Source organism: Euleptes europaea, chromosome 1 (assembly GCF_029931775.1).
Source record: "Euleptes europaea isolate rEulEur1 chromosome 1, rEulEur1.hap1, whole genome shotgun sequence".
NCBI lineage: Eukaryota > Metazoa > Chordata > Lepidosauria > Squamata > Sphaerodactylidae > Euleptes > Euleptes europaea.
The window spans coordinates 17,582,805-17,595,515 of NC_079312.1; the positions used below are offsets into that span (position 1 = coordinate 17,582,805).

General features: G+C 49.7%; 1 protein-coding gene across 1 annotated transcript; it reads left to right on the forward strand.

The window, feature by feature from the left end:
- The first annotated feature begins 1,400 nt into the window (after positions 1-1,400).
- On the forward strand, positions 1,401-12,711 carry LOC130472718 (steroid 21-hydroxylase). The gene is made up of 10 exons (XM_056844135.1): positions 1,401-1,626; positions 2,961-3,050; positions 4,198-4,352; positions 5,147-5,242; positions 5,440-5,541; positions 5,970-6,056; positions 8,266-8,469; positions 10,159-10,328; positions 11,622-11,725; positions 12,449-12,711. Exons 1-10 carry the CDS (start codon positions 1,401-1,403, stop codon positions 12,709-12,711), a joined length of 1,497 nt encoding a protein of 498 aa, XP_056700113.1.

Consider the following 12,711-nt stretch of genomic DNA (forward strand, 5'->3'; position numbering starts at 1 on the left):
TCATGGCAGTACTGCAGTCAAAAGTTCTGATCACAACCTGCGTTCGATCCCGACGGAAGTCGGTTTCAGGTAGCCGGCTCAAGGTTGACTCAGCCTTCCATCCTTCCGAGGTTGGTAAAATGAGTACCCAGCTTGCTGGGGGTAAAGGGAAGATGACTGGGGAAGGCACTGGCAAACCACCCCATAGACAAAGTCTGCCTAGGAAACATCGGGTTGTGTCGTCACCCCATGGGTCACTAATGACCCGGTGCTTGCACGGGGGACTACCTTTACCTTTAATGGAGAATAGCCCATATTTGAAACATGTGCATTAAACCAGATCCATTTATGATGGTAGGATTTGTGAGCTTAGGGTTTCCAGGTGTTAAGACCAGCAAAGTATCGTCTGAAAAACCTATGGGGTAGGCTGGATAAGCCGAGCTGTAAGTTTCAGGCTGGGGATGTTGTGCTGTAGGACTTCTCCCCTGTGTAATAAATTGTGTGGTGGGGGATTAATGTGATAGTCCCCTGCCAAGTTCTTCAGAAGTTAGAACCACACCTGAAATGGCCAGTATGGTACAACTAAAATGCAGTGAGTTCCTTGTGCCCTGATCTTGGATAATACTTTGGGGAATAATGGGGTGGGTGGGAAGGCATAAAATAAACTGTGAGTACATGGAACCTGAAATGCATCTCCCAGAGAGCATGGATCGCTGCCTGCTCTGGAACAGAATAGCTGAGAGTTCATGTTGTGGTTGGCTGTGAACCAATCTATCTGGGGAAAACCCCATTGGTGAAAACTTGGCAATAGGTACTCGTCCTTGATAGACCTTTCATGATGCACAGTACAGACCCTGCTGAGGGTATCTGCTTAGAGTTGCCAGTTCCCTCTTCGCCACCAGCGGGAGATTTTTGGGGTGGAACCTGATTAGGGCAGGGTCAGGGGAGGAGAGGGACTTCAATGCCATAGAGTCCAATGGCCAAAGCAGCCATTTTCTCCAGGTCAACTGATCTCGGTCGCCTGGAGATCAGTTGTAATAGCAGGAGATCTCCAGCTAGTACCTGGAAGTTGGCAGCCCTACTGGGTTAATCCAAGTGTGAATACTGGGCTTATTATTTTTATTTTAAAAGAAAGATTTAAAAAGGAAAACAAAACCTTGACATGATTTATGACCACAGTCAGTTGATGGAGGTAATCCCCCCCCCCCAGTCTGGCATTTCCAGGGTCATCAGACCACTGGCATCAAGGAGACATGGCAATATTTTCAAAGGATAAACCTGTCACTGGGTCAAGGATGACATGTATTTTTAAATATGGGAGGGGGGAGGTTTGTTTATGGAGGCCAACTCTCAGATCCCATATCTGTTTCTGGATTTATATCTCTGCAGAGCACACACGCACACCGTGCGCCTGGTTAGCAATGTTCAGTGCTGCTCTTTTCTTCTTGGTGTTTCTGGCTGTGGCCCTGCTTTACCGGCAGCACGGCAGGCTCCTCCGGGGGAAGGCCTGTGGGGATCTGCCTGGCCCTCGGGCCCTGCCTGTCATCGGCAACCTCTCCCACCTCTTCCACCCCAACCTTCCCATCCACTTCCTCAAGTTATCTGAGCTATACGGACCCATCTACCGCCTTCGCTTTGGCAACAAAGGTAAGCGTGGTGGTGGTGGTGGGGTTTCCTTGTGGCCACGAATGGATCTCTTTACACAGGACAGATCCAAAGGAGGGACCAGCTGCAGAGCCAGCATGGTGCAGTGGTTAAGAGCGATGGTTTGGAGCAGCAGACTCTGATCTGGAGAACCGGGTTTGATTTCCCCGCTCCTCCACATGAGCGGCGGAGGCTAACCTGGTGAACCGAGTTGGTTTCCCCGCTCCTCCACATGAAGCCAGCTGGGTCACAGCTCTCTCAGCCCCACCTACCTCGCAGGGTGTCTGTTGTGGGGAGGGGAAGGGAAGGTGATTGTAAGCCAGTTTGATTCTTCCTTAAGTGGTAGAGAAAGTCGGCATATAGGTAGGAAAAATCAAATGTATAATTGAAGGATGGGGGAGACTTGTCTTAGTGGTAGTGTGTGCGAAAAGGATCTTGGGGTCTTAGTAGAGCAAACATTAAACATGAGTCAACTGTGATGCAGTAGCTAAAAAGGCAAATGCGATCGTGGGCTGTATCAAAATAGTGTCCAAATTACACAAAGGGAGGGTATCGCTTTACTCTGTTCCAGTTAGACCTCACCTAGAGTACTGTGTTCAGTTTTGGGCACCACAATTTAAGAAGGATATAGACAAGCTGGAACGTGTCCAGAGGAGGGCAACGAAGATGGGGAGGGGTCTGGAGACCAAGTCCTATGAGGAAAGGTTGAAGGAGCCGGGGATGTTTAGCCTGGAGAGGAGAAGACTGAGAGGGGACATGATAACCATCTTCAAGTACTTGAAGGGTTGTCATATAGAGGCTGGTGCAGAGTTGTTTTCTGTTGCCCCAGAAGGTCAGACCAGAACCAACGTGTTGAAATTAAAGCAAAATAAGTTTGGGTTAAACTTTAGGAAGAACTTTCTAATGGTTAGAGCGGTTCCTCAGTGGAACAGGCTTCCTCAGGAGGTGGTAAGCTCTCCTTTCTTGGAAGTTTTTAAGCAGAGGCTAGATGGCCATCTGTCAGCAATGCTGATTGTATGACCTTAGACAGATCATGAAAGGGAGGGCAGGAAGGTTTGCATCAGTGTATAGCTCTCGTGGCCCTTTCTTACATGCCCAGGTTAGGGCCGATCACCACTTCGGGGTGAGGAAGCAATTTTCCTCCAGGCCAGATTGGCCAGGGATCCTGGAGGGGTATTTTTTTGGCCATCTTCTGGGTGAGGAGTAGGGGTCACTAGGGGTGTATGGGTGGGAGGTAGTTGTGAATTTCCTGCATTGTGCAGGGGGTTGGACTAGATGACCCTGGTGGTCCCCTGTGACCTATTTCTTTCACCCTTCTCTTTTTGTTCTCCGGCTAGATGTGGTGGTGCTGAACAGTTCGGACCTAATCCGAGAGGCGCTGATGCGGAAATGGACTGACTTCGCAGGGCGGCCACACAGCTTTCTTGGTAATCTTGCCTTGGAGGGGCAGGTTCTGGAAAGCCAGACAAAACATTTTATTGTATAAAACCCTTGCCACTAAATGGGGTGTGCACAGGAAATCTCCCGGGGTCATTGAGACTAGGGTTGCCAGGTCGCTACTGGTGGGAGGTTTTTGGGGCGGAGCCTGAGGAAGGTGGGGATTGGGGAGGGGAGGGGCTTCAATGCCATAGAGTCCAATTGCCAAAGCGGCCATTTTCTCTAGGGGAACTGATCTCTATCGGCTGGAGATCAGTTGTAATAGCAGGAGATCTCCAGCTAGTACCTGGAGGTTGGAAAGAAGAAAGGCACCACTGTGCGTGTACGTAAAGGTTTGGAAATCTGCACAGGAGCAAATAAGTATAACAAAGTGCAAATGTTTGTAACCTACAAGTAGGATAGATTATTTAGATTGTTTGTTCTTAGTGTATAGTTGTGACTCTATGTTATATGTTGTAGCAATACAAACATTTGCACTTTGTTATACTTATTTGCTCTTGTGCTGAATACCTGGAGGTTGGCAACCCTAGATATGAGATTTGGGCTGTTCCTCTCCTATTATAAATACTTGGCCCAGGTAATCTTCCTTCCTGTCTGGATTCTCTGGTTAGTCCAAAGTTATGTAGAATCTTTGTGCATTCAAGATTTAATTGCCCTTTTTCAATGGTTTTACTGGACAGTCTGCTAAGGATCCCCTTTTCAGACCGGCTGTGTCCCTGCCCTCTTCAGCCAGTGGACTCCTTGGTACATATCCTTTTGCATTGACCTTACGTGTCCCAACTTAGGCTAAAATGGATTATACCATATTTTAACAAACGGTCAGCGTTTTCTCGAGCAACTTTGGAGCAAAACGTTCGGTTCCTCTTAGAGGACTCTGACCCCCAGCGTACTTATTTTGTTGCTCGTTTTTTGGAGGCTGCAGAGAAGAGTCACAGGGAGGTGTTTTTAGAGATGGGTCGTATTTAAGTTTTATGGTTTTATTGTTCAAGACCTTGGTCTGTCAACAGGGGGAAAGAGAGAGTGGAAGTGATGTCATTGCGTCGCTGGTGACATGGGACCCTCTGGTATTTGGGCCAAAACTCTGTGTTAAAAAAAAGGCTTTCTGATCTCTCTCCTTTGTTTTCTTTGCATTTGCAGCAAATCTTATTTCGATGGGAGGCAGGGACCTGTCCTTGGGTGACTACTCACCGGCCTGGCGGTTGCAAAGGAAACTGACTCACACGGCCTTTCAGCGCTGCCTGCGGGTAGACATGGAGCAGATCGTCAGCAACCAAGCTCGGCATCTCTGCCAGGCGAGCGTTTTAAAGGGGGCTGCTTCTTGTGCACCTTCGAAACCGACTCTTCTCTTTCTTCCTGCCAGCCCGAGCCAACATCTTGCACAAACCGAACGTCTGCTCTAAACCTTACCCAGTGGTTTGGAGTGGTGGAGTCTGATCTGGAGAACTGGGTTTGATTCCCCACTCCTCCACATGAGCGGTGGAGGCTAATCTGGTGAACTGGATTTGTTTCCCAACTCCTACACAGAAAGCCAGCTGGGTGACCTTGGGCAAATTACAGCTCTGATAGAGCTCTCTCAGCTCTACTTACCTCACAGGGTGTCTGTTGTGGGGAGGGGAAGGGGAGGTGATGGTAAGCCGGTTTTGTGCTTTACTTTGAGGGAAGGGGTTGGATAGAAAGGACAGACATGTGGGAGGGAGAAGCCAGGATGGGTGTGGGGAAAGAAACCCCGAAGTTAGGACTATGCATGAACATGGTGGGGATTTGCCTCGCTCTTGCCTCAAAGCAGACTTTAAATTCATTGTAAAACAGCATCCTAGAACTGCAGGGAAAGAACGTGGCGGGAGCGAAGTGACTTCTAAAGTTTGGTAAAATCATGAATAACGCAAAGGAAGCCTTGAAGCAGTCCCACAAAATACCCTGTGAAATACCGCAGTCCCTGTGAAATACCCCTACATAAATGGCCAGGGACTAGAAATTCGCTTTTGAAAAAACATCAGGCAGTCTTTTCTGGAGCATTCAGCTCCCAGGCAATGCTGTTGTCAGAGTTCTGGCAGCACCCTCACACCGTGTCTTTTGTTCTTACCAGGTTTTCCATGGTTACGGGGGAGAACCCGTGGATGTGGCCCATGATTTTTCTTTGCATGCCTGCCAGGTCATCTCTACTACAATGTTTGGGCCTTTGGTGAGTCACGGGAAGAGCTGGCAAAGAATGATGCATAATTTCTCTCTCTCTTCTCTTTGTCCCAAGCAATCTCCCAGTCCACCTTTTCCTGGTAAGTCTCTTTCACTGTTCTGGGATGCCCCCCCCCCCACCGCCTCCTCCTCCCAGATAGGGGCTCCATCTTCCATAGACAGACTCTTCTCTTTCCTCTACTGCAGGGCGATTCTGCCGTTAAAGAAATTCATGACTGCACTATTGAACTGGTAGAAAGATGGAGCGCCGCTTCCGTACAGGTTCTGGATTTTCTCCCCGTCCTTCGGGTAAGGATAGGTGCTGGACTGATACCTTGACGTTGCTTTGGGTCAGTTTTATCATCCTTGTTTTTAAAATCTGGTTAACGCAACCTTAGTGACAAGCCAGCTGTCTTAAGAGCTGGCAACCCTACCTCAAGGTCATGTGGATAGGTCCAGATTATCCTTGGAATTTTCCAAAATTGGCAGGCCTGGGAGTGGCTGTGATGTCACAGAATGTCCATCCACTTGAAGATCAGCCATATAATGTTGAGAGATAGTGCAGGAAATGCGGCCAAGAAAGGCCGTCATGCCTCATTCATGAGAGAAGAGTGATGTGCCTAAACTGGGAGAACAGACTGAGGAGTTCAGGGAAGCTGCGGGGTGGGTGGGTGGGGGAGAGAGCTCACTGGATGTTTAGTTTGAAGTTAATGACGCTCTGAGCCCTGCCACTGTAGGTCTTCCCCAATGCTGCGTTTCGAAAGCTGCTGTCCTGCGTTGCGAAGCGTGATGCCTTCGTTCAGGACGTGATGAAGAAACATGAGGTGAACTGAACGGATGAGGAGACTGGGTTTTTTTTCCCATTTATCTATTTATTTTTCAATTTCTAGCCCACACTCTAATCCCCGACCAAGGCCAAGCTCAGGGCGGGTTACAACAGATTCATTACAATAAACAGATAAAAAACAGTCGTAATTATTAAAACAATAATAGTAAATTAGCATGTCAATGGCGTACCATATGGCATTGAAGTCCCTCCCCAAACCCCGACCTCCTCAGGCTCCGCCCCAAAAACCTCCCGCCGGTGGTGAAGAGGGACCTGGCAACCCTACGTACTGTTCCTGAGCCTCAGAGGCCACTTAGCCCTGACCCCTCATCAGCCATGGCAGAGAGACAGCGTGGTGTAGTGGTAAAGAACGGTGGCTTGGAGCGGTGGAGTCTGATCTGGAGAACCGGGTTTGATTCCCCACTCCTCCACATGAGCGGTGGAGGCTAATCTGGTGAACTGGATTTCTTTCCCCCACTCCTCCACACGAAGCCAGCTGGGTGACCTTGGGCTAGTCACAGTTCCCTTAGAGCTCTCTCAGCCCCACTTACCTCACTGAGCCTCTGTTGTGGGGAGGGGGAGGGAAGGTGATTGTAAGCTGGTTTGATTCTCCCTTAAGTGGCAGAGAAAGCCAGCATATAAAAACTAACTCCTCCTCCTCCTCCTTGCCACCTCACCCCGTCTCCTACCACACAGCTTCAGGGGATGATACTTAGGGTTGCCAGATCCGGGTTGGGAAATACCTGGAGATCTTTGGGGTGGAGCTGAAGTTGGGAACCCAGGTTGTCATCCTCCAGGTGGGCCTGGAGTTGTCTTGTAATTACAACTGATCTCCACAGACTACAGCGATCAGGACCCCTGGAGGAAATGGCAGCTTTCGAAAGTAGACTCTACGGGATTACATACCCAGTGTGCTCCCTCCGCTCCCCCAAGCTCGGCCCTCCCTGGGATCTGCCCCCAAATCTCCAGGAATCTTCCAAGCTGGAGTTGGCAACCCTACTTGTAGCACAGTAGGGGCCGCTCAGCTTGTCTCGCTCCAGGTTAGGGCTGCGTTGGGGCCCCTCTCCCCGACCGGCGGGGGGACTTACCAGCAGCAAGCTTCCAGTGCTCACTGGAAGTGATGCCATCACACCCCCAGTGATGCATAGAAGCGCTGGTATTTTGGCAAAAACACTATGGTAAAAATGGCTTTCACTGTAGAGTTTTTCCCTTAAATACCACAACATCCCCGGGTCACTGGTCATGTGACGACACTAGTACAGGCAGGAAGTGATGTCAGCACATTGCCAATGACAGTGGCCTTGGCCTCAGTTTGCTGTGGGTAAGCTTCCCCCCCCCACCGATTGTCAGGGGGTACTTGGCAACCCTACTCTGGGGCGAGGTTGCCAGCTCTGGGTTGGGGGCGGAGCCTGAGGAGGGCGGGGTCTGGAGAGGGGAGGGACTTCAGCACCATAGAGTCCAATTGCCAAAGCAGCCATTTTCTCCAGGCGAACTGATCTCTGTTGTAATAGCAGGAGGTCTCCAGCCACCACCTGGAGTAAACACAATTATATAAACTCAGTAAACACAATTATAACCATATATAACGTTCCTATTCTGTGTTCGTAAGGTAAAGGTCCCCTGTGCAAGCACTGGGTCATTCCTGACCCATGGGGTGACGTCACATCCTGACGTTTACTAGGCAGACTTTGTTTGCGGGGTGGTTTGCCAGTGACTTCCTCAGTCATCTACGCTTTACCTCCAGCAAGCTGAGTCCTTGTTTTACCAACCTTGGAAGGATGGAAGGCCGAGTCAACCTTGAGCCGGCCACCTGAAACCAGCTTCCGTCGGGATCGAACTCAGGTCGTGAGCAGAGCTTGGACTGCAGTACTGAAGCTTTACCACTCTGCGCCACGGGGCTCCTGTTCTGTGTTCATACACACCATTTTTATGGGATTATAGTATGTACTAGTGAATTATTTGGCTATTGTTGCTGTGTTCTTTTCATTATTTACCACCTGGAGGTTGGCAACCCTACTGAAGATATTTCGAGCAGAAACTGAGGCAACAGGGCTAGGCTGGCCAGGCCTTAAGCTTTGGCACTGAGACACAGGTTTGGGGTGGGGGTTTCATTCTCAAGATGGCAAGTTAAATCTCTCGTCTGGCCAAGCCAGATGGAAACACTAATCCTCTCCTTCTGTCGTGCCACCCACCTTTCCCCCTCACAGGAGTCCTGCCATCCCACGGAAACGCGGTACATGGTGGACCACATGCTGCAGTTCCTGTATGAGCATGCTGCTGACAAGCAGAAGGATGTGGGCCTCTCGCCAGAGCATCTCCATATGGCCATTGTTGACCTGTTCATCGGGGGAACGGAGACTACCGCTGCTTTGCTCACATGGGCCGTGGCATTCCTGCTACACCGTCCAGAGGTAGGAGGAAGGAAGAGCTCCCAAGTGCCTTGTGGCCTTAAAGCTGAACCCATAAAACCGGGTTTTGGTTTCTCTGATTATCCCCACACCCCTGAAATATCTAATGGGAGACAGCAAGTTCCTTTAGGTTCTTAGGATGCCATTAGCAAAATTAGGATACTTAATTTATAGAAGTTTCAGGTGGGTAGCTGATAGGGTTGCCAACCTCCAGGTACTAGCTGGAGATCTCCTGCTATTACAACTGATCTCCAGCCGATAGAGATCAGTTCACCTGGAGAAAATGACCGCTTTGGCAATTGGACTCTATGGCATTTAAGTCCCTCCCCCAAACCCCACCCTCCTCAGGCTCCGCCCCAAAAATCTCCCACTGGTGGTGAAGAGGGACCTGGCATACCTAGTAGCTGAGTTAATCTGTAGTAGTACAACAAAGCTCAAGTCTAGAAGTACCTTAAATGTCAACAAAATTTTCCAGGGAATAAGATGAAATGAGAACAAAGATCCATCAGACCTTAAATCCCAATCATATGGTGTTTGAGGGTGTTACCTAGAAGAGCGAGTTGGAGTCAGAATGCAGAGTAGGGTTGACAACCTCCAGGTACTGTTGTAATAATAAACAGTAGTCGGCTCTGCAAACAATTTTACAAGTGTAATAAAGTACTAAACAATCAAAATGACAAAATGACTTGTTAATTGTGAACAAGGAAGTAGCAGCCCATTTGGGAGAGCGAAATTTGAAATTGTAAGCGAGAATGCGTATTTGAAGGCTGAAGAAGCCACTTTTTGTGGCGAAAGCGCTGTTACATATCCGGAAAGGCGTTTCCTCCGTTTTGCCTGACTGCGCAAGCGTCTAGCAACAAGCCAAGCCGACTTTATTGGACATTGTTTCTTCACCATGAACTTTATGTAAAGATTGTGACTGGTTACTGTTGCGTCCGCTTGGTTGCATTATTTTCCGCTAGTTTTGTAGATACTGTTGCTTGCCCTTGTCACTTTTTCATTTGTGTGCATTATTGTAACTGTCATTCACCTCGTTCTTGTTACATTGTCAATTTGATTGTTTAGTACTTTATTACACTTGTAAAATCGTTTGCAGAGCCGACTAATGTTTATTATTACAGCTTAACTGTACAGTTTTTAGTGAGTTCTTTGTACCAACCTCCAGGTACTAGCTGGAGATCTCCCGCTATTACAACTGATCTCCAGCTGATAGAGATCAGTTCACCTGGAGAAAATGGCCGCTTTGGCCATTGGACTCTATGGCATTGAAGTCCCTCCCTTCCCCAAACCCCACCCTCCTCAGCCTCCGCCCCAAAAACCTCCCATTGGTGGTAGAGGGACCTGGCAACCATATGTGGCCTGGATATAAGGACTGATAGATCTTCATTCTCACTTGCACGTGAGAAAATGAGATTTAACTCACAAAAGCTTAAACCCTGGAAACGTTTGTTGGCCTTTAAGGTTCTAGTGGACTCAAACTTTTAGTTTTTACAAGTTGGCTGTGCGCGACTTGAAAAAAGAAGGGTCAAATCAAGAGGTATTTGTTCTCGGTGTTATTTAACATGCAAGGCCAGGACCTGAAGGCATTGCTTTCGTGGTGGTTAGCGAAGGAGTGGGGGAGGGTTCAGGAATTGATGTACATCTCGCGAGTTCTGCCCCCCGTGCTTCCTGTGACCTGCTCCCTCTGTACAGATTCAGGAGCGAATCTACCGCGAGATAATGACTGTCATAGGTCTTGATCGTGACCCTGCCTACAGTGACCGGGAGCATTTGCCCTATCTGAGTGCCACCATCACGGAGTCTTTGCGCCTGCGTCCTTCGGCACCTCTCGCTCTGCCTCACGCGGCCACACGAGACACCAGGTATCCGGCTTCCTCGGTCTCCTTCCCGTTCCACCTGAAGGCCTCCTTTTTCTGAACTGTACCAGTCAGACCAGGGGTCCCCAACCTTTTAAAGCCTGTGGGCATCTTTGGAATTCTGATACAGGTAAGGTTGCCTGCTGGGGTTGCCAGCCTCCAGGTACTAGCTGGAGATCTCCTGCCATTACAACTGATCTCCAGCTGATAGAGATCAGGTTACCTGGGGAAAATGGCCGCTTTGGCCATTATGGCATTGAAATCCCTACCCCCCCAAACCCCGCCCTCCTCAGGCTCCGGCCCTAAAATCTCCCACCAGTGCGAAGAGGGACCTGGCAACCCTAACCTTAACCCCCCCACAGATGGTACCGTAGGACCTGCAAAGTGGCATGCACATGACAGGAAGTTGTGTGCCGCCAGTGTGCTGTGCCCCCTGCATGCTGCTTGGAGTCCTCAGTCTCCTAAGATCAGAATTTCGCGGCATTTCCAGGTGCTGCCAGGAGGAGGAGGAGGAAGATGAGCGGCGCTCCCACGAGTGCCAAACCATGACACAGCAGATGGGGCTCCCTGGCCCATGGGTTCAATACCACTGCTTGAAGCATCAGAAAGAGGATAATTATCTGAGACAAATCCACGCTGAGCCAGCATGGTGTAGTGGTTAAGAGCGGTGGTTTGGAGCGGTGGAGTCTGATCTGGAGAACCGGGTTTGATTCCCCACTCCTCCACATGAGCAGCAGAGGCTAATCTGGTGAACTGGATTTCTTTCCCTGTTCCTACACATGAAGTCAGCTGGGTGACCTTGGGCTAATCACACTCTCTCAGCTCCACCTTCCTCACAGGGTGTCTGTTGTGAGGAGGGGGAGAGAAGGTGGTTGTAAGTCGGTTTGATTCTCCCTTAAGTGGCAGAGAAAGCTGGTATATTAAAAACAAAACAAAAAACCAACCAACCCTGAGCCAGGGTGTAATGTTGAAGCCTCACCCTGATTTGTGAGTGGCACCAATTCCCCAGTGATGTAAACCCCCCTCTTCCCCCACACAAATATTTCTATTGTAAAAAAAAAGATCTCTTCTTTTTCAAATGTAAGTTGCCATGCCACAATTTTTAAAAAACGTTTAAATTTTTTTCTTAGCTGGAGCAAATGGCAACTCTTGGTGGGTTGATGCACCCACTGGCCCCTCCCTAGCTAGGACCTTGAGCACAGGGGAGAAATCTGCAGGCCCAAAATCCCAAGCCTCCAAGATGGCAGGCTGTTCATTCCTTCTCTCTCTTTTTTCCCCTTTTCCCATCACCTCCCCAAGCCTGTCTGGTTTCCACATCCCGAAGGGCACAACCGTCATCCCAAATCTCTATGGGGCCCACCACGACGAAAGCAAATGGGATCGGCCTCTGGAGTTCAGACCAGGTATTGCTGCAGCATGGGTGAGTTTGCATTGATTGGGGCCAGACTCTGTCAAGGATGGAAAATTGGACATCTTTGCAATCCCCAGGTCAGGTCCTTGCTGGGTCAGATCAAATATCTTTCTCAGGGGAGTCTAATGGCTATGCAAACAGGAACAAAGGAGCAGGCGAGTGGGGTGGGGGGTGGAATTTCTCCTTTCACCCAGGCCCTGGAGTTGGTCTGCTGCTGCTGTCTCAATCACTTTGCCTAAGGAAGTCCAGATTAGAGAAAGGGCAATAATTGGCTACATCATTTTCATGCATGCATGCATTCAGTTATTAAATGTATACCCCGCCCTCCCCCAGCCACGCATGTAGGAATTGTAAGACTGAAGGCTTTCATGCAGGGACATTTCCCCGCTGTCACCCCAGCCGACTGCTTCGGGGCTTCCTTTTGATTATGCATGCATTTTCCAACCATCAGAGGTCACCTTGCCTTCCATGCAGGTTTTGCCAGATGCTGTTTTAGCCAGAATCTGGAAGACGTGTGGGGAGAGCGAGACGATCTCTGACGGGCAGGAAAGGCAAGCATAATCAAAAGGAAGCCCCAAAGCAGTTGGCTGGGGTGACTGCAGGGAAACATCCCTGCATAAAAGGCCTGGGTGAACTTGGCGGGGGGCGGGGCGGTCCCCAGTTCCTGGACTCCTGGCTTCTACTCTGACATGGCCTGTCTCTTCGTTCCACCTAGAGAGATTCCTGGAGAGCGATGCCTCTTCTCGTGAGGCCCAGCGGCATCTGGTACCCTTCAGCTGTGGAGCGCGAGGCTGCCTGGGAGAAGCCTTGGCTCGCATGGAGTCCTTCCTCTTCCTCGCACACATCCTGCGGGATTTCCGGATGTTGCCCCCGCAGAACGGGTGTCTTCCTGACCTCAGGGGACAGTTTGGGACCGTGGTGCATTGCAAGCCCTTCACTGTTCGGCTGGTACCCAGAGGGACTGACCCTGCAGCGTGA

Bases quoted from the DNA above. Each gene is read 5' to 3' on its own strand.
- LOC130472718 (XM_056844135.1), top strand. From the start codon at position 1,401: ATGTTCAGTGCTGCTCTTTTCTTCTTGGTGTTTCTGGCTGTGGCCCTG. The intron at 5,243-5,439 runs GTGAGTCACGGG...CCTCTACTGCAG, and splicing joins CTACAATGTTTGGGCCTTTG to GGCGATTCTGCCGTTAAAGA. The intron at 10,329-11,621 runs GTATCCGGCTTC...CACCTCCCCAAG, and splicing joins GCGGCCACACGAGACACCAG to CCTGTCTGGTTTCCACATCC.